The sequence below is a fragment of the Megalobrama amblycephala genome, linkage group LG2 (genome assembly GCF_018812025.1).
Source record: "Megalobrama amblycephala isolate DHTTF-2021 linkage group LG2, ASM1881202v1, whole genome shotgun sequence".
Lineage (NCBI taxonomy): Eukaryota > Metazoa > Chordata > Actinopteri > Cypriniformes > Xenocyprididae > Megalobrama > Megalobrama amblycephala.
This window is the reverse complement of record NC_063045.1, coordinates 46,734,350-46,756,901: the sequence shown is the minus strand read 5'-3', so window position 1 is coordinate 46,756,901 and position 22,552 is coordinate 46,734,350. Positions and strand designations below refer to the sequence as shown.

Here is a 22,552-nt window from a genome sequence, read left to right as displayed (position 1 = left end):
GAAAGTTTACATGTAATGTCAGTGTGTGAATTTGTGTTGCACATCACATATTTGTGTGTTACTGCTGGCTGTGTATGTGTACATCTTCCCCCTACTGTTATGTGCTGTGTGAATGACAGATTAATATATGTATGGTAGGGAATCTGAGGAAGGAAGAGAGAGCGGCTGTCAGCACGCTGTGTTTGGGGAGGAGGGAGATTAGAGGAGCTGTCATAGGCTGCGTTGAGCGGTCTCACAGATAAGTCTCAGCAGCGAAAAAGTGTTGTACCACTGCCTGTAAACAGGGAGCGAGAGATGGAAGATTATCTGGAGTTTTGCATTTAGGGTTTGTGTGTGTGCGGCTCAAGGTTCAACTGTTTTGTTGACTGTTCCATTTCAAAGCATTCACGACTTTCACTTTTAGACATATTTAATAATGCAGGCAATAACCAGTAAAAAAAAGTAAATCAGTTTTATTTGTTTGCTCTTTTTCCACTCGTCTTAAAGTGATACTTTACACAAAAATATAAAAATTCTAATTCATTAAGACTCAACCCCCTTAATGTCTATAGTGCAGGGATGTTTCCTCCAAGGAGGCAAGGGAGGCAGTGCCTCCTCAAAATAATTGGATGAGAAAATAATTCACAGTACACAAATAAAGCATTGCAAATATTATGAAATATGACATTAAAACGTGCTTAAATATCTCATTTTTCTTACAGTAAGTGACACTGTCCAACAGTGACACCAGCGGTTAAAGGGGACCTATTATGCCCATTTTTACAAGATGTAAACGAGTGCGTATGTGAAGTTCAAAATACCCCACAGATAATTTTTATATCATGTTAAAAATTGCCACTTTTTGGGGGTGAACTTTTTGTGTATTCTCCAGCATACCAGCAAGAACAAAACAGGACAATCTCACACACTGAAAATGTCAGAAACTGTAAGTAGCGGTGTTCAGCCTTATATATTTTAGAATCAATCTTTGTGAAAATCCTGAAATCCAGCATTGAAAGGACCCTCGTTTTTGAAGCAGTCTGGCGCAAAATGATTGGCACAAATGTATAACGTAAATGAAATTTAAACACAAAGTCCACAATGACTCTGATGGCGGGAGACTATGGAGACTCTTATCTGCATTGGTACATCCCAAACCACAACACTTGTAATACCTTGTAGCTCCAGCTGCTACAGTGAGGATACAGAAATGGCGTACTCTGCTTCTCACTCAGTGCTGTGTCTTATGCTAATAGGGTTGGTCGTCACCAGTTGTGGGTGGAGCTTCTCCCTACGATGGCATCATCGTAGGGGGAATCTGAATTAGCTCATTTGAGCTCATTTTTCCTCACACACTGCGGACACACGGTGTTCAAACACCTTTATAAAAGTGAATTTTGCATAATAGGTCCTAATAGGTCCCCTTTAAAGGTACAGCATGAGGCATTGTCTCTCTAAACCCAATATAGCATTTTGGGGGTAACTGAGAATGAATGGGGGAAAGTCACGTGAAAAGAGTCAATGCATCCATCACGCTATGATTATGCACTTGATACTTTGTTTTAAATAAACAGAACATTAATTACATGGTTAAAAATACAAAATTGAATGGTATTAATTGTTGTTGTTGTCATGTAATTAATGTTTACTAACCTGAAAAATGTGTCAACATTAATGTAAATATATGTAAATATATGCTATAGTGGTTAACAGCTGCATGTCTTAGCATGTGCGTTAACCACTAGGCCATGGCTCCAACGTGCAAACTAAACTGTTTGGTATAAATTTGTTGAGTGGTTTATGTTCACTCCAAAGCCAACAAAAGGTGTTTCTGTTCCAGTACAACACACATACCTGTACAAACACTGTACCATTATTTCCTCTTGTGAACAGTGCCGCGCTTAGCAGATTGCAGACAGTGGCTGCGGCTGGAACCGGAGGAGCCTTATCGCTCTGCATTTCTGTTTGTGGAAAAGAACCGAGGAAAGCAGATCACTCCATCTTTGCATCTGTGTCTGCAGCTCTTTTGTCTCGTGAAAACACTCTCCCCTCCTCTAGGCAAGCATTGTCGATCTGGTGTTTTACACACCACTAATACCATCCTGAAGGCCTCCCAGATGAGCTGGTCAATGTTCCCTCCTGACTGGCGAAGTTTTAAGTGTCACTAGAAATGGACCTTTCTTTTGAGTGTCTCTCAAAGGCCCTGGCTGAAAAGAGCACAGAGAGAATACAAGAGAGGAGATTACAGACAAGGGCCAGTCAGAGCTACCCTATTTAACACATTATATTCAGTCCCCTCAGGTTACACTTATGCACAGCAATATTTTAAAAGGGAACGAGAGAGAATGAGAATGAGAATGAGAGATTGCTTCCGTAATAGCTGTAGAGACTATAACAGAGTGCCGATCTCCTGTGATTGCAATCTAGCACAGAGTTCCTATGAAATTAAACCATGCGTTTTGAGTGGGAAAGAAAGCAGGGAAGGGAATGGGAGGGAGGGATAAAGGAGAAAGGCAAAATGCAGCTCTGGTTACTTTGAAGCAGAGGATCAAGGCCAGAAAAAGGAATAAAATATGACAAAACGACAGCAGAAAGGGCTTATGGTCTATAGGCAGAATTTTACAGGCACAGACAGCAATTACTGGCATACATAGCATAACTCTCGATATTAATGTTTGATCTCCTATTCCACTTTTCTGGCAAGCCTCACCAAGTGTTTTTCCATACCCCACTGCCACTTTAAATTAGTTTCTTGGCAACTCTGCGACATGTTCTCTCATTGCATTTCCTTCCATTTCTTTCTCTCTCTCTCTCTCTCTCTCTCTCTCTCTGTTTCTCTCCCTGCTTTCTGTAGTCTGTCAGCGTTTCATTTGAATTAAAAATAATCTGCGCTGAGAGATCCGGACGTTGATTGTGGAGCGGAGGGCGGTAATCACAGGCTTGAGGTTTCGCTCAAATATGATGATAGGCATTTAGGAAAGCGAGCTCTGATTTTGGGGACGAAGGCTGCTTTGGTGCACCTCATCCAAACCCTGACATGCTCTATATATGTAATCATAATGCAATCATATCTATTTAATCAAATATAGATGAAAAAGAGCCCTTTTTTATAGCAAAACCAATTTTGCCACGGTTACGTCCAAATAAAAATAGACTATACGGTTTAGAAAAAAAATGACAAGCATAATATTATAATGTAGTAAATGTGAACCTCAAATTTTAAAAAAAGAGTAACATGATACTTGGATCTGTTTAAATTTTGAATAAAATTGAATTTGTTCAGTCAACAAATTCAATTCAGGTCAGTTCAACTCATTGTTTGAATACGTATCCATAACAGCACTTTGTATGGTTAATTACCAATGATGTTTCCTTGAAACTTTCAAGGGGTGTTGAGTAGTGGATCTGCTGGCCACCTGATCCTGGGACTGGGAGCAGGGGGCCCCTAAGCAGCACTAAACCTGTCCTCCACAGACTGCACTTAGCTCATTTACAGTTTGATAGGCCTAATGAGCTTCAGCTGCCTCTGTATCCTTAAAGTCCAATGGGCTAAACCTAGATTACCTCAGGCTTGTTGTGACACAGAAATTAGCAGAGGGCAAATATGTGTGAAAGGAAGTATTTTAAAAGCCATTCCCCCTTTGAGTGGCATTGCCTGTCTGCTCTCTCAGGGATCACTCACTGTATTTAATTTCTTTGTTACTGTCCATCCATATGAAGCTAAGACTAATAAATGCAAGGACAACAAAAAAAACTCTAAATATGATAATAATAATAATGTTATTAATAATCATTTTAAAATCATATTTTTTTGAGATATTCTAACTTTAGTTTTAATGAAATAAAATAGTTTTGTTTTTTATATTTTGCAATTCTGAGATAGTATTGTTTAGTAATAATTTAAAATCTGAATATTTTTGATTTATTTTGACTTATATTTTGTTTTATTTTGCAATAAATAAAATGATTATAAGAAAAAAATATATTATTACTCAAAGTTCAGTTTTAATGTATGCAAATAATGTAATACTGTACTTTTCCAGCAATATTCTGGTCACGTTAGATTACATATGTTGAACATTATTTTAATTCACACAGAGAAAAATAAACTCATGTCTTATGTTTGGTTGAGGCAGATGTTGGAGGTTGAGTGTGGTCTTGTGTTGATGGAGCGTGCAGCTCCTCTCCCCCCAAACCCCAGGCTTCAGGCTTTTCCTCAAACCCTGGGGGAAGGAGGTTAATATTACACCACGCTTTGGAAAACACAATTAGGACTGGTCTTAGCGTATAATTGCCCACAGATGAGACGTGCTTGATCAATTTAGTCTTTAATTCTTTTTCCTGGTGTTTAATATGTTAGTCCCAACAACACGCAGTGCATCTTGCCGTCTTGTTATTTTCTAAAGGTGCTGTCACATTTACCATTGCTTGGCAAAATTTTCAACAAGAATCCATGTTATCTGGAATTTCACATAAGGGGAAGTTTTTTACGGAAATTCGCCACGTTGACCACCAGAATGCTGCTTGGTTTGAAAGTGACTGTTGGGTGCTTGGTTTTCATGCATTGCTACACTATTGATAGTGGGCAATGGACCTTTTTCCCAGCAAAATTGCAGCAAATGTGATCGTGCCTTATAATACTATACTTATGAACAGCTGTAAATTTGCAAATCTTTGCCCCCTGCTGATTATTCAGCCGAACAAACAGTGCTGTTCTGGGTCAGCCTGGGTGACTTTAACCCCAATGAAGGAAGGCTGTGGCTGAGGGAACCAGAGAGGTGTTTGCTGCTCATGAAGAGAGTCTCTGTCTCCCTCCCCTTCACAGTAGCTGCACCCTACTGGGAAATTCATTAGCAGCTGACATCATCTCACTTCGGCCAGAGAGTAAAAGAATATCATTCTATCCCAGTTCCCTCCTCCTCCTGCTCTCTCTCTCTCTCCCTCCTGGTCGCTCCGTCTCCTGTTTGCACTCTTTTAGGACTCCGCTGCCAGTAGCTCTCATTGAGCACCGAACACACACGCCCGCGCGCGCGCACTCACGCACCGTCTGTCCGGTGAAGCTGAGCGGAGGAAGCAGCACGCTCCGTGTGTGTGAGGCAGAAAGAAGCAGGGGGTAGGAGCTGAATGAAGTCAGGTTAGAATCAGGAAGTGGGAGGACCCGGTCGCGCTGTGGGTGAATGAGAGAGTTTGTGTGGATACAGGCAGCACTTGCGCAAGGAACGGGAGCCAGCGACGGGACACGAGCTTGAAACCAGCGACGATTTCGAGGAAAGGAAGCGGCGGTCGGGCTTTTTAGTGCGGTTTTACTCCACCCTATCTGTCTATAGGAGGAAAATACTGTACGCTTTGTTGGATTTTCTAGCTCTGCACGAGCGCACGGAAGAGAGGCGCGCGGATGGTTTGTCACTGAGCGCGCCCCTGACACAAAAGCACATAACATAAGCGACAGCTTCCGTTAAGCGACGGTTGGCGAGGATTTCAAACGGCCAATTCGCGCGAAGGGGACGAACTGAGGGATTTCTCCACTTCTCTGCGCTCTTGGGTACCAGACACATGGCTGCCTTTGTCCGAGAGCCTCTCTCGCTTTGAGCTCTGGATGTTTTTCTTCTTCTTCTTCTTCTTCCCTGGGAAAAGGCTTCTTATTTTGCATGGCTGTCATTCTCTCAAAGGGAGCGAGAGGAATTCGCCGCCTGTTTATGGATTACATTGTTTGACAAGCAGAATGTGAAACAGCGCATTTTCTAAACCTACTAAAAGTGATTTCTTGACTTATTTTCCTCCGTGCCAACCTCGCCACATCAAAAGGTACACCGCACCTTCACGTCCTTCAAAAAAAATGGATTTTTAGTTCATATTTCGATTACCACAATGTCATTCGACGTTTTAGGGGAATTTAAAGCATTTTCAAGGATTACTCGATGGCTGGAGGATTTGGAGCGCTGTTTTCTTGTCGTTGGTCGTGGATAATTGTAGTTGAAATCTCTGCAGTGAATGTTGCCAGATGTTTTTCGGTTGTGGTTTGAATAAAGCGGTCAAGCGAACGCATCGTTATGTGGAAATCTCTTGACGTCATGTGTTAATGAATGCACATCTCGATATTTTTGTTATTATTATCATTAGTGTGGACGTTTTTAGATCTTTAAATGACCTTAACATTTTATTTACATGGCTAATTTTAAATGTACTCAAAATGTGCAAATATTATTTGGGAAGGTTGTCGTACCTTGTCAGTATCGTTTTTTACCTCGAGCTGGACATGGATATAGTGTTGCTAAACCTGTCAGAATAATTGCCTTCAAATGAGCTGTTTTTCCGTGAATATATTCTTGTGTATCCAAAGTACGTACAAAATGCACATTTACAAGTTCCACGCAAAATATTTTCTGTTTATTATTGCGTTAATAATTGCTAAATTGTTAAAAAGTGCACATAGCTTGTTGTGTTATTTTCCTCTCGAATGACTGAGTGGAGAGCCAGGTCAGATGCTAATGGATGGACTGCAATGGTTCTATCTTTGTTGCTGTTTAGCCAATTGAATTAGCCGATGCCCCTTTGACACCACATTGTCACTTAAATAGGCGTTCATTACCTAAATGCTGTGTAAATTGCAACGCTGGATGTTTGCACAATAACATAGCAATGTTAATGCGTTCAACCCGTTTCAAGTGCAGCGCGTCGTTTTGCGCATGGAGCCACAGTGCCATCCAGTGGCCGCTCTGGGAAGTGACTGAATTTTTGCGCTCATTAGTGCTGCGCTACCTTTGATGATGAAGCCCACCTGCTTAGTTCTGAAACAGATGTACTGACTCTCTCTTTGTCGCTCTCTCTCAGGGCTCAGATGCCAGCTCAGAGAAACTCTTCAGCACAGCTGCAGTTAAAGGTATGGTGGTCTTTCTTTATTCCATATGCTTGTTATTGCTTGTGTAAATCACAGTTCTGTAATAGTGAACTTGCTGTTGACAGATTTTACCTGTCCCAAAGAGGCACATACTCTAAAAGATTGTTTTTTTCTGTAAATTAAATCTTAAAGATGACAGTTTTTAATATTATAATGTAAATAAAATGAACACTATAATATGTGAGTAATATATACTGTTTTATAATGTATGAGTACCTGAATCAGCATGCAATTGTTGCTGCTTTACAAGACAAACTAGAATCCATCACATTATTCTAGACAACCTTATTTACCCATATCACATTCAGATTACATTTAATGTGTTTTGCTTTCCGGGGCGGCATGGGAAATAACGCATTTCCTCAAGGCTGACCGCGATTCCATTGACAGACACAGTGTGTTGTATCCGTGCTTTCTCACAGCGTATGGGCTGGGAGAAATCCATCTGAGCCACTCTGTTAAACAGATCCCAATGTGCTGCTGAGTGATGAATGAGAAAATCCATTTCAGGCGCGCAGCATGTGTAAACGCCACACACTGGGTCCCATGTGCAGCGGCGTCTGGCTTCTGTTATGGAAATTGATTAGTTGTGAAATGCTAAATAAAGGTGCTGGATCTGCAGCACAGACGGTAGTAGAAGAAGCAGTTCTACCCTGCTGATCTGATACTCTGCGTGTGTGATATTGTTTGCCGTGTCTATTTTAAAAGCACGCTTTTTATTTATACAGTGACGAGCTGCGATGTATGCACCGTCTGTTCTTTGTGTGCATGTAAACGTCCTGCCATGTGCGTAGGAAGTTTGTTCATGTTGAGACTGCGGTAAGAACACACAAGTCAAAGGATCCAAGGCATTGAAAGCAGAGTCAGTTGAGTTGCTTTTAAAACCTCAGTGTCTTTAGACAGCGGGAGCCCATCAGCACACTGCTAATTTGCTCTTAAAGCCTTTGGAATTTGAGCTCCCCCATTTTACAAACCCCGGGCAGGCCAACATAATGGAGCCCAGCCTTGTGAATCCACATTCCTCTGTAATGGTGCGTTACCAGGATGGAGAGCATGATGGGTGGGGTGGGGAGGGGGCGACAGAGGAGGCTGGAAAGAGATCTGACCCCGGGGAGGACGTGAGAGAGAGCAACTGATTGATGCCGACAAGCCTTTTTCCTCCTTTTCCCCCTTGCTTCACTCCCTCGGGACCCCAAACACATTTCCCACATTCTGTTCTTTGAAGGCCTTTAGAGGTTTGATTTGTGTGGTTCAGAGGGGTGCTGAATGGCGACCCTTTTTTCGGAAAGGCTTTCCCTCCTGGAGACGCCTCTCCGTGGCCATTACGAACCCTCTGAAAGGATTAAAACTCCCTTTATGCGCCTTAAACTAACACATGCCCGCCTCCTCTGCTTCTGAAAAGCTGGCGCTTGGGAAACAGTACACAAATATGCTTTCTCTTCTCACTGACTGCCAGGCCACTTCGTCTCCCTCCAGACTCTATTTCCATTTAAATGTGTGTCTTTTCTTTCTCTTTACCCTCTCTCCTTCACGTCCCCTTGTCCTCTTCTCTCCTTGCCATATGTAAATCTTTCCATTGGCAAGAGGGATGGAGAAAAGAGGATAGTCCTCCAAAGCACAGGTGCAAATGAACTGGTATTTTTATTGGAGGGTTTTAGACGGTGAGTGTACACTGGACGCCGCTCTCTGTTACAGAGGATCACCTATCGCTCAGACTCTTAACCCTTAGAAACAAAAGAAGAAAGAGAATGCAGAACTGAAGAGCAGAGAGACAGGCAACAGAAAAGATGTCAACAAAAGGCTCGCTGTTGTGTTTTTCACACTTAAGGTGTTTGATGCTCACAAAATGCCAAGTTCAAAAGCTAGATGATGGGGAACTGTCACCTCTGAGGGGAAATATATAGATCAAACTCCACAAGAGCTTAGATAATTTATCGGTCTGTAGGACATTTTGAGCGCTGGAGAGGGAGGAGTGGAAGAAATAAAAAAGTTGTTGGAGGCAGAAAGGGTCAAGAAATGAGTTAGATTCAATCTAGCATCAAGCATCAGACTTGAAATATGCTAACTGTTAGGTCATGGCCCTGACAAGATATCTTAGAGTTGATCTTGTTCTGCTTAATTTGTGTTTGTGTGACAAACAGTACGTTTATTGTGAGTGTCAACCTGTTTGATCAGTCTGTTTACATAGATTCCCACTTAACATGTTCTTTTGGCAAATTAGATCCTCTTCTCTGCTCTCCTATTTTCTCCTCTTCTTCTCTCCCTCCTGATGTTTTGTGTAATTGTTGCTTGTTTTCTTTTTTTTTTTTCTCTCTCCTCATTGCTCCATCTCTCACTCCTATTAAGCAGAATCATTAAATGTTCGACTTAATTACTGTCTCTCTCACATAGCCTGCAGGTGGCTGCCAACCGGCCTGCCTCAATTAGTGTATTCATTGCCCGCGTCTTGCATTTCTAAGAAGCCTTTTTGCTCGATTTTGGATCAAGTTAGAGTGAGAACAGTCATGTGAAGGTTCTTCAAATGAACTGTGACCAGTTAACTACTGACATTCTGAGACTCCATAGCCGTATTTATGTATATTTGATTGTTAATAAGGTGTCTTTTGCAATTACATTTTTCCTTCCATGCTGTTCAAAGTGGGACCAAACTGTTTACAAACATAGTTTTTCATACAAAAATTAGAGGGAACATTGATTGTAATTATGAAAAAGGGATACTAACGATTAATAGACGATCAATTAATTGTCGATAATAATAAAATCTTTAAAACTTACAATGGTTGATTAAGCAAGGTCATCATTAGAGTGCATAGTTTTGAGGTGTGTAAACACATGCTACAGACACACAAGGAAAAATGAAGCGAATGCACCATAGTTGTGTATTCTAAATGCATTAATGTCCTCAAGCCTTGCAAAGGATTAAGTTAGCCATTTATTTTGAAACAGTTAATTAAGGGTCCAAAAAACCCTCCAAATAAGTGATTTTACTGAACATAAGAGCTACTTACTTGTGTAAACGCCACAATTAAAGTACATAGAATAAACAAGAAGTAATCATACACTGGTTGATGAGTGATGATCTTCAAGCACTCTTTCAGCTGTGCGCTCCTGTTCTATGGTGCATAGATATATGACGATATATGACACAAGTCTGTTATGTACAATGATTTTAAAGATCTTATTTTCATGTGAAGCAGTTTGTTATCGCTATGAAAATAGAGCACTTCTAATATGTCATCAAATTTAAAAGCACTTGTTAAGTGATGGTCCCTATATTCCCTATACTCACTGTAATGCCAATCTTCTAAGCTTTAAAACAACACCTATTTTGTGTTGGTTAAGCAAGTGGTTGTTAAGTAACATGATAACTTAGTAGCACCCCCTGCTTTGGATTTAAGAGGTCAAGGTTAACGATTAATCGATTAATTGATTGTTAATTTAAACAACGATCAATTAAGGAAATTAGTGTAAATTAACATTGTTATTATGAAGTAATTAATTTCACAATGTAAATGTCTGATATCATGTTTTTTGCAGAGTATAAATTGAGTCTGACATTGTGTTGGCCACATTTGGACTTGGATGATAAGACAGAGCTCTCACTACAGACCCCTCTCCAGAAAACTCATGCACTCTCTCTCTTTTGCTCTCTCAATATGCTGTCAGAGTCCCACTTAGGAGCACCACAACAGAGGCCCAGACCGCTAAACAGATTGTTTTTGATTTGTTTGGCAATAATTCCCAGTAATGGAATTTGTTTTCATTTCTAGCATCATTCATAAGACACAGAACGTAGCCATTTTGTGAGTGCTATGTTTTATTTATGCCTGGTCATGCGTTGAATTAAATCTAGCTACCACCACCAGTCACACAATGTCTTCTGTGGTCCACGTCTAATGCACAATGTAATATTTATGTATGTTTAGTATGTAGTTTGGTTGCTTGTACATAAAAATAAGAACCTGGCGAGTTAACTCTTACAGTAGTATGTGAATGAGCACTGTATATCCAGCTCAGACAGGCTTAACCAATGGCACAAGCAAGCATGCAGGCCGCTGAGCGCTCATCTGAAGAGCAGGACTCCGGTGAGGCTGTGTGGAAGGTGTAATTTCTCAGACAATGACATTGTCGAGAGATTGAAAAAGAGGGGAATAGAGGATGAAGAGAAGGAAAGAGGAGGCTGAGAGATGAAGTTTGAGGCAGATGAGAGTTTTTAAGAGCTGGATGGATGGATGTGGAGAGCTCTTGAGATAGCGAAGCGCTCGCTGAGTGCTGTAGTCTCACAAATGTCTGAAGCTTTAGTAGTGTATGTGTGTTAGTATGAATGTTTGCATACCAGTTTCTGTGTGCTTGATACTGGCATAAAAGGCAGTTTTGTTTTGTTTTTATTTCATAAAGCAAGCTATTTCCTGTGAATGTGTGAGACTTCAAATTCATAATGCTTTAGATAAATAACTAGAATAACAAAGTGCAGTAAACTGTAAAACCATTTGTGCTACAAACCAGTGTTTATGTTTATGATATTAATTCAAATAATATGATAATAAACAGTTTGCAACATCAAGCATCATAATGGACTGTTTTTGTACAGCTAAAATAACTGGAAGCGGTTGACACCAGAACCCTTAAAAATTGCTCTTATAGTAGAAAAAGGGTGGATAAAATTGATATTTTTAACTCTGGAATCTGATTGGATGAGGCATATGTAAGCCTTTAAATAAACAGAGCATGATCCACACACAAAACTGTTGTAAAACAAGTTGTTCATGTAATGACCTTAGGCTATTCAAAGTCTACATTGCAAATAAGCTTCTCTTTAAAGCATGACAAAGGATGATCGCTTTTATTATGATCAACTAAGCTGTTTACACTGTTGGTCTGGTAAAAGCCACTCTGATTGCTTTAACATTTCATCTTTAGTCAATAATGTACGCAGTCTCTCGGATTGTCTATTTGTGTTGTCTTGTTCTATGTTGATTAACCAATTGGAATGAATGTTTGATGAAGTCAAAGCTTCCTGTTTTCTTTATTTTTCCTTTGGGGATCAATGAAGAACATCTGTCTATCTGTTTTGGGGGAGGTAACTGATTATTTGTTCTCTGTCAGCTCAACTAGGCTTCCTCATGCTGAACTAGAAGTTTATCTGCATCTTGACCCGACATATCTCTGTGGACCTGTCTTTATGGTTTGTATAGAGACAGGCTGTAATTTATGGCTCTGTGAAAGTGTGTTTGATGAGAGATGGGTTGTAATTCACAGCACACTGCATTTGTAGTCTGCAGTGATGTCTCATCCCCTGACACACAAACACACAGAGGTTAACGCACCATGGGCATCATCCTGATTTACTGCCCAAGGCCAGCAAACAATAGCACCACCCACTCTTACAGCCTGCCCAGTGATGTGTGTGTGTGTGTGTGTGTGTGTGTGTGTGTGTGTGTGTGTGTGTGTGTGTGTGTGGTTGTCCTAATGTATGATTAAGCATTGTTGTATGACCATATGATTATTGTTTTTCCAGTAGGCTTGCTTTAAGTGGTTTTCCTGCCATGAGGAACAAGAGTGTTTTAAAACACATCTTTAAGTAGAGCCGCACACTAGAGGTGCTGGGAGGAGAGGTGGAGATGCCTTGGAACTGGTGATGAATTGGAAGTCAGACACTCGTTTAATGCTATCCATCATCTCAGTCCGTCCCGCTTGTAGTCATAACACAGCCATGACTGCACTCCTACACTCTCTCTCAATTTGTCCCTCTCTCTTAAAGAGGTCATTCTGAGGTTGTTCCCAAACCCCAGAGGTTGAAGGACTAAAGTAAATCCATCCATCTTGGTGACTGGAGGAGGGTGCAGAGAGAGAGGAAGAAAGAGAGGCCAGGGAGACGAGTCATTGTGTAAACATTACTATATCCGACATGTCACACTAAACGCAGGGAGTCTGGAAGCCATCAAGCTAAATGAAAGTTATGTGCAAACATTTAAATGGGCTGCACTCCAGAGATAAAAGTAGCGCCTACTACTTAGGGGCACATGGCAACTGCTAGCACCACTTTTGGACTTCTTTTTATATGACATTGTCTCATCAGAGAAGAACAGAGCAAAGATTTTTGAATCACTCATAGTGTCACAGTGCACCTTTGCGGATTGGAATATATGTAAGTCTAAAGGTAAACCCAGATGCCATGGTGAGCTCAGCCATGTTGGAGTGCATACAAAGACAGTCTCTAATTTTAATTCTCATTGAGATTGCTTGAGTCAAAAAGACCTTGAAATCCTGAAAAAAATGTATCACAGTTTCCACAAAAATACTAAGCAGCACAACTATTTTCAATATTTATAAAATTTATTATAATATTTATAATAAGAAATTATTCTTGAGCACCAAATCAGCATACTTGAATGATTTCTGAAGGATCATGTGACACTGAAGACTGGGGCTGAAAATTCTGCTTTTCCATCACAGGGGAAAAAAATACATTTTTTATAATATATTCAATGGAAACTGTTATTTTAAATCATGATATTTCACAACAGTACTGTTTTTTACTGTATTTTTGATCAAATAAATGCAGCCCCGGTGAACCTACCACAAACTTTTGAATGTTAGTGTATTTGTGTGTGTGTGTGTGTGCACGTGCACGCATTTTTGTGACATATCAGGACACAAATTTGTACAATGACATAGGTATGACATAGGTATTACAAGGAGAGGGTGACTTATGAGGACATCACCCCATGTCCCCATTTTTCAAAAGGCTTATAAAATCATAAAGAATGAGTTTTTTCGAGAAAGTAAAAATGTGCACATTTTTCTGTGATGGGTAGGTTTAGGGGTAGGGGTAGTGTAGGGGGATAGAAAATACGGTTTGTACAGTATAAAAACAATTATGCCTATGGAATGTCCCCACAATTCACAAAAACAAACGTACGTGTGTGTTTATGCGTTTTTCAGAACAAATTTCACAATGCATTGGCAATTCAAAGTGGACTAGTAGGTTCTTTGTCTGTGCTTAATCTGAAAGGTCTGTGTGTAAAATATCTGGTGGTCTTACCACCTGCATTGTACTTGATAGACAGTGGTTGACTGACATGAATGAGTGACAGATACTGAAAGCAGAAGTGAAAAGGCTCCATGTGGTTGTAACCCTGCCTTACACCTGTGATGACATCACCTTGTAGCTTCTGTTCCCTCTGTTTTGACAAGATGAACATTTATTTTATTTTCTCTCCTGTCTCTTTCTTTCCCTCCAGCTCCCACTTTTTCGTCTTTTCCCAAATCGAATCGTTTTGTCCAATTATGCATATGGCAGTTCGAGGTCTCTGTGGTAACAGACCGATTAGTTGCAAGCTTTCGACAAGGTGGGTTTGTATGTGCGCTTAAGTATATTTTAACAAAAACCTCAAAGAAACAGTAATTATTCCTCTGGACAGCCAATATTCTGATGGAGAGAGACAAAGAGGTGAGTAATCATGGGATATACAGTAGTGAGCACAAATACTGCAACACATTCTCCTGGTTATGTTAAACTTATCACGCCCCTGTCCTCAAGGTCACAGGTGAGTTAGGTTAAAGATCAAGTTTCAGTTTGTTTCACCATTTCCTACTTATCTGGCACCAATTGGGCTGTCTGAACTGATGGACTAACTGATCCTGTATCAGCTACTGCTTAACTTCATATATGTTCAGTTTACCCCAGCACCTCTAAAACAAATTTGAGGCATCTTTGCAGATGTATGTTTGTGTTTTTGAGGCGCTTCTCATCTGGCCGTGCAAGTGTAGATAAATGTAATCCCCTCAATCTCTTTCTCAATACTCCACTGAAATATTTATTAAAATTCCAGCCTGTGTGTTTAACCAATGAAAGATTAGATCTATGGCTTAAATTGTCAGACCAAGACTTTGCTTTGCATAACCTTATAATGTTGGGAAATCATTAGTGTTTTCTAAGGTCCAGCTGCTTGAAGAGATGGTTTAATTGAGCCTGTGGGCTCTCTGTCATCATCACAGATTGTAAGACATCTTATAGATTTAAGATTTTCTTAATGTGTTTATCCAAATCTCCAGATACAAGTTAGTGGGCGTTTTGTGCTGAAGTCTCTGATTTGAAGACAAATAGACACAACTGTGTGCCATTAAGACTGAAAGAGGAGCTGTTGCAGCTGTATGAAGTCCAGGAGGTAAAGGAGTTTTCCAGCATAGCTGCTAGATGTTTTTCTATAGATGAGCACCAGCCTGAAGTAGGATCAAGCTGGTCAGGAACTGTGACCTTTAAAAAGAGAGAGTGAGAGAGACACCCATGTTGGTAGCCGAAGATAGACACTTTGACTGACCACCTTCTGGGTGGGATAACTGCCTTTTTGCCACCCCTGTGGTCCCTCAGGGAAGAGAGCTCCTCACTCAACGAGTAAACACTGAAACGCTCAGTTGGAAAGTGCGGGGGGGAATGGGTGTAGAGCTGGTTGTAGAGGCACAGCTGGTGAACAGACTGAGTGTAGAATGTGAGCTCAAATCTAGGAAAAGCAGAGTATTAATTGCTCCCTAAAGAATTTATGCTTCCTAACTCAAGCCTCCCTCCATCTCCCAGCATTTGTTCTGCTGACTCTCACTCATACCTATCGGGGTTAAAAATAAACACCTTTTGCCCTCACCTCTGTCGCTCTTTGTTTCCATTACTTTTGCTAAATTCTCTGTTGAAATGTTATTCAGAAGTCTCAGAACTCCCTTTGAGCAATCACTCAATCCATGACTGTCCCACAGAGCAGCAGTGTTTATGTGCCAAGATGGAGAACATTAAAATTAAGGATAATAACTATAACCATACAGTTTTAATAATCATTCTAATTATATAAGAATAGTGACAAAATCACTTACAGAACTTTTTTTTTTTCCATCTGATGAATGATTAAAAACATTGACATCCAATCAGAATCCACCTGACTTTAAAGAGCTTAAGAGAGCATTGAAAGCAGCAGGTGACATAGCATTTTATTATAAGAGCACTTATAATAAACAGAAAATTACTGTGCATTGGTGTGGACTGGTGCTGGGTTAAAAATATTGATTTCTTAATCTGAATCGATTCTCATTTTGATGAATCACTATTGATTCTTAAATCCCAAGAATCAAACTTCTATGCTTCTGTGCAAACATCAAAGTCTATGCTGTTTTCAGTTGATGAATAAACAAAACTTTGTAGCGTGCTTCCCATCCAATAAATTGCAATAAGCTTTGTGCTTTGTTACCTTTCAATATTTCAAATTCCATTTTATTATAAAATTCAAACAATAAATACCATAATGGAGAAAAAAACATCAAAGACAGCATTAAGTTTTTGGCAGAATATGGGAAGTTGTGTATAAAGTGATGAATCAATGAAACACAAGTTGCATGACGATGCTCCAGAGCTGCGTTTTTGAAAATCTACTGAGAAATATAATAATAAATGCATCTCTACCACAGTGAAGCCTGGAGGAAGAGGTGTCATTGTGTGAGAACCCTTTTTAGCTGTTGGTATTGGTGAGCTACTTCACTGTGAAAAGTCATTTAAAGCTTAGAGTAGAGGAGAATATTGCAGAATGGCTTGCTTCCCACAAGTGAAAAGTTATCTAAAGAGGAATGATCAGATGTTATTTTTCAACAAGACAATACTCCTATCCAAATTGCAAAGACAATTAAGAAGTAGCTTAAGAACAAGTCCATCAGTCTCATGTTTTGGCCTGGTCAGAGTCCAGATTTGAACCCTATAGTGAATATTTGGTCACATATTAAACTCAAACGAACTGGGAGACATTTTTCAAATACTCAGCTGTTTGAAGCCATTAATATTGGATGGAACAACACTTTTGTGTAATTCTTGCTAGTTTCCTGACCAGTGATTTGTGGTTAAAATGGTTAAAACCATTAAAAGACCACTAAATATTTTGCCTTTTTTTGCCCAGGTGTGTATAGTTTACAGCATTTGTTGAGAGAGATTTTTTCCTTGAAAAAATTTGCCATGGACTGTACCTGATACATACTCCAATTAATCGATATCGAATCACAAGCTTGTGAATCGAAATCCAATCAAATTGTAAAATTTGTGTCAATTCCCAGCACTAGTGTGGACCAATGTGTACTTATCTTTCTTGGTGTGAACCAAGCCTAGTTAGATTCATACCCAAGAACCTTTTTTAAAAGATTTTGGCATTTTTTTCTTTTATTTAGATATTTTAGTTGGAGAGAGGACAGGAAGTGATTTTTTTTTTCCTGGGATTGCTTTCTCCACAAAGGATACATTATTATTATTAAAAATATTAATCATTATGTTTGTATTCACATCACATCATTAGCTTAGCAAGATGCCTTTGAAATTACTTTTTTCAATTATTAGAAAGCATTTTTAATTGATTATTTTGTAGACACAATATTGTTTCTAGCCTACCTTGGTTTCTATAAGTGTGATACCCATAGACCTACTAAATAGAGCAAAATTAGGCCTCCTGAAGACCATGCTCAAATCAGGCCAGCTTGTGGTTGCTCCGGAGAATTCTTTGCTAAAGGGAAAATCCAATGTGTGCTTTCATATAAATAAGCACTAATGAAGTGTGAAATGTTCCATTTTATCACAATTTATTTTCCATTTATGGGAGATTCCACACCCGGGCCGTGGTTTCATAAGATCTATGAAGAACTGTCCCATTCGCAGGATTGTCACCATCTGTTCCAGATTACATTGCTCAAAGAAGACGCTGTTTGATTTCGGTTTTAAATGGCAGCCTTTATCCTGTGCATCAAGTTTTATTCAAACAGTGACATCCTAAACCAGACATTTCAGTTTGGGCCTCAATGCTTGGGCTTAGGGGACGCTGGAAAAGCAAACAAGTCACCCAGCTGCGGGCTGCTGCTTAGATTATATACAACAAAAACACACACGCAAATGCATTGAATGCTGATGGCTAGTGCCTACCAACATACACTCTGGAGACTCACACACACGGGATACTTTGCTTCCCTTGGCCTCAGACATGTTATGTGATTCTACACTCGGCCCGTCACAAGTATGTGTGTGTCAATGTGTCCATCTGAGCCGCTGCCTCCTTTGAGAGTGCTGCCCTGCACAGAGCCTGCTTTGTTCTAATAGTAACCCGACCCAAGGTCTTGTAGGGTTTAAGGGGGTCCTGGGTTGCCCAACGACTCTCCCAACCTCTGTCGTATTGAAGGGTGTGTTGAGAGACTACTGAGGCAGCTGGCTGTTTTGGCTTCCCTTTGCACTTCAAATAAACGAACGAAGACGCATAGAACACACACACAGAATACTTCACCCGCCTTGCGTCACTCACTTCAGCCCCGGTTTCCTTCGATCAACACAAGAATGACCAGTTGTGTTTGATTTTAAAGGAAGGATTTGTTAAAGTATATCAGGGAGGGAAGGAAAAGGAGATCCTAACATGGGAATGAGGGAGAAGAAAGAGACTCTGCTTTGGATTCTGGGTTTATTTGGCAACAGGTTGAGCCAAAGGATTGGTTTACGGCCATGCCCTAGGAAGGCTGAGTTTCCAGGTGGCTCAGTCCTAACACCCCTTAGGCATACACACACACAAACAGCATGTGTGTCTCTAATCCCCAACTTACTGAAACATGAGTCTTGGGTAATGAGAGGGCTTTACACACACACACAGGCTGTGTGAGCTGGTAAGTGCCAGTTTTGGTGGGCTGTTGGAGGGCTTATGTTTCCAGAGATCTCAGTGAAGGACAGCATTCTGTCCCCCGTGTCACACATTGAGAGACAGAGAGGCACTGAGTGCAATTTCTGCCCTGTTTGAATGGATTAAAACATTCAGCTGTGAAACCTGAGTGAGAGAGAGGACTGATTGAAGTTCCCTGAGGGACGCACCACTAATGATGATCTAAAGAGGAGGAATTCAGTTGGTGTCAAAGTGTTAATATTGTAACAATTGCAGCCACTCACTTATTAATATGCACACAAATACACATTTTAAAATAGTTAGTAGTAGGTATGCCTGATATATTGCGATCCATCTCGCACACAGTAGAGCGCACAAGCCTTTCAAAGATACTCCTTTACCCGTGCACGCACACCATCCGTGGTCACAAAAATTCAGCTGCACGCAGCCACTGTTCAGAGATTCAAAGCTAGTCCACAATCTAGTAAACGTTTCTTGCTTGTGCAGACTGAAAACACATGAGAAACATCACGAGACAGGAGAGACTCGTACATTGCAGTACTGAACACTGAACGGTCCATGCATGTGGATTTGGATAAAACAGGTAATCGCTTTGATGCCGTGCCTGAACGCCGTTTATCCCTTCACAGTGGCGTATAGTGGATGGGCACGCAGGGCTATTAAATTATTCTTAATATTAATATGTAACTTTTATTATTAAATTAATATTGAAATTCATTTTCCTCACAATATCATTACCGCATAACCGCTGCGATGATAATAAAATATTAGATAGCATACTCCTCATTTAAAAAACTTTGTTTAACACGAAATACTTCTCGATTCACTAAAAAAAAACACATTTTTTCTCACTGTGGGCCACAAGAGAAATATTAAGAAAATAAATTAGATTCATCTTGCATCGTCTCGAAGAGAATATGCGCTGTTAATGCAGCGTCAGATGCCAAAAGCTCAGTCAAAAGCTTCTTACTTTCAGTTGCTGTAGTGAATAATTGACTGGCGTTTGAGATTTCTTCACCTGCATAACTCTCATGCAAAATTTGCACATTGTTTGTGTGATATCCACTAGCTCGCCTTCATGGTTTAAAATGGAAATATTTTCAATATTGCGACGTGCCATTTATCTTTATCACCAGTTGCTCGCAAAATGATGGACATTGATTCACATATCGTCCGCGTCATTTCCTGTCATAATAAAATTAATTGAATTAAGTAAATGAGTAAATAAACAACAAGCAAACTTAAACTTGTTTGCTTAAAATTTCTGCTAATAATTTGCTGATGCAAAAAAAAAAAAAAAAAACCCAAACTCGAGAGTCAAATGTCGCCCATGGGATATAGGACAATATTAGTTACTGTATTTTTTTTTTTTTAAATGATTAAAACTTATTTATATTTTTTAAACTATTATTAATTATTTATATAAGTAATACATGATATTTATTATATAAATAATACATTGGAAATTGAAATACATTTTTATTGGAAGCAAACAATTATTTTTTAACTGTTGTATCAAGCACCACTAATTATCGTCTGACGTATTGACCAACATTTATTTTGTGCAGAATGCTGTGTGTAAGCACCCAGTGAGGTTATTATTAATCTCTGTAGGTGATGTCAGTCTAACTGTTCTTCATTGAGTCAGGTCCTTCCCTTTCTCCAGCAATAGTTGCTACCACGCAGTTTTCAAAGCACACACACACACATACACTCTGTTCTCCACCTTCTTAAACACTATGGTACAACCCACTGGGTTAAACCACTCACCACTGGGACCAAATGAAGCTGTGTGTGTCATTCAACCACTGCACATGACACTAGTTATATGGCAGGACAAAACAGCCATCACAATCAGCAGGTGGACCTGCTAGATGGGTAGGTGTGTGTGTGTGTGTGTGTGTGTGTGTGTGTGTGTGTGTGTGTGTGTGTGTGTGTGTGTGTGTGTGTGTCTGTGTCTGTGTCTGTGTATGTGTCTGTGTGTGTGTGTGTGTGTGTGTGAGAGAGAGAGAGAGAGAGAGAGAGAGAGAGAATATAATCTCTGCTGGTGTGTTCCTTTGTCATACTGAGTTTAGAGCTACTTCATTAGTTCATGAATCACTCAAATACCAGCGAGGAGTTAAGGTTATTGAAAGACTCAGATTTCCGTTCCATTTGGTTACTGACAGTAAACAGGTGTCTTGTAATCCTTTTTTGTAGTCTAAGTAGGGTTACATGTCAGTTATGGTGTGCTTGTCGCCATCTGCCAGTGTGAAAGTGTGTGTGTGTACTTTGAACGCTGTGACTGCAACAGGATCTTACCACAACTATCTCACTTTTTACAGTGGTCATCTGTTGATATAATGCTCTTGTGTCCTCTATTAATGACTACAAGGTCACTTGGAGACTCAGAGTTCAGGTTTGGTTTCTCAATGGATGCTGACTTGCATGGCTGCTTTACAAGCTGTAAATATTTACAGTCCTACCAGCTTTTACCCAGAGCATTAGTTACCTGCTTTTCAGAAAGATAAGAGGGTTTATTTAACAGAGAATGTGTAGACAGGGTGAAATTAACATCCGCTACTAGATACTAAATATGTTTTTGTTGTTGTTGTTGTTGTTGTTGTTTTTTGCATGTGACCCCTAGGGCTGTATTACAGAAACTTCCTATCTTTATTCTTGACTCAAGATTTAAAAAAGTTCAATTTCCAAAGTGAAGTTGCAATGGTTACTAAACAAACATATGAAGCCTTTTTTCCTGCTGATGCGACTAAATTTTGTTACAGATCGCACTGGTGCGACCACTATGTTGCCCAACTGTTAAGAGCTGCCATTTCTGTTGCGTTTGAGAAATTAAGTTTTTCTTATGTTTCCCATAAAATAAAGTTTTTCTGTTTAATAAAATTATTATTATTTTAATTGTTATATTTATTCTTAAATATTGTTTTGCTTTTTTATTATTTTCAATAATGAAATAGTGTTATTACAATAGTAATAATAGTTTTAAACATTTTATTTAGTAATAATAATCATAATAATTATTATTAGTCATATTAATATATATATATATATATATATATATATATATATATATATATATATATATATATATATATATATATATATATATATATATATATAGTCCTACAAGCAAGCACTACAATCCTGGTGTTCTTTATAACTTTTTTGTTAATTTTTTTTATTCATCATTTTAAATCGCAAACAAACAAAAATCGTTAACAAACAAAAAAAAAACACTTTTTTCCCCATTATGCTGCTCTATCAAATGTTTTTACATTATTCATTTCAGGGTTCGTACAACCTTTTGAGAGTGAAATTCAAGCACTTTTTTCAAAGACTTTCAAGTGCTTCACACAACTTTTTCCAGCTCTTCAAAGATCTAAATATTATATTATATTAATTTAAATTTTATTTTTAATGTTTAATGACCAAAAACATTATTTGTTCATCCTTTATAGATTGTCCCCATTTGTAAAATTTAAAGTTTCTAAAACTAACACTTGGTGACAAACACACACTTTTATTTAAAAATAAAAAGACATAAAATTACCACAATAACCTAGATGGTGGAAGAGGAGCACTTACTGACTTTTATTTTTTATATATACTATATATTTTTTACTTTTGAATTTGTATTTAGACATTATTAATTCACTATTATAAAATATCAAATAATCAAGAAATAATTTTTTGTCAAAGTTTGTTACTTTTTGTAGTGAAGTATGAAGTAGAAAAAATGACAAAATCTCAAGAAAACTTTGAAATAATTTTGAAAAGTATTAGTAGCTGGTTAAATATGGGCATTTCCTGCCCTAGACATTAATATTTAAATGTTGTGCTAGCTGACACAAGACGTGCAGCTAAAAAAGGAAGGTGTAGTGCTGATGGACAGGACTTCGACTCCCTCATCACCTCTTTGTCTCTTTCTGACTGTGCTGCTGGTGTTTTGTCTGTTCCGGCATGTTTACATTAGTATTCACTATCACTGCAGCTGCTC

General features: G+C 39.1%; 1 protein-coding gene across 10 annotated transcripts in view; it reads left to right on the top strand.

Annotated features, from left to right (window-relative positions):
- auts2a (activator of transcription and developmental regulator AUTS2 a) overlaps positions 1-22,552 on the top strand; it is a 394,051-nt gene that overhangs the window by 349,472 nt on the left and 22,027 nt on the right. For 9 of the 10 annotated variants that reach the window (XM_048179601.1, XM_048179615.1, XM_048179629.1 and 6 more), the window contains one exon: positions 6,811-6,859. In XM_048179601.1, coding sequence (XP_048035558.1) covers positions 6,811-6,859 — 49 coding nt within the window. Of the gene's footprint in view, positions 1-6,810; positions 6,860-19,945; positions 20,434-22,552 lie in introns of those variants that run through there. The other variant, XM_048179654.1, reaches the window with a different exon arrangement.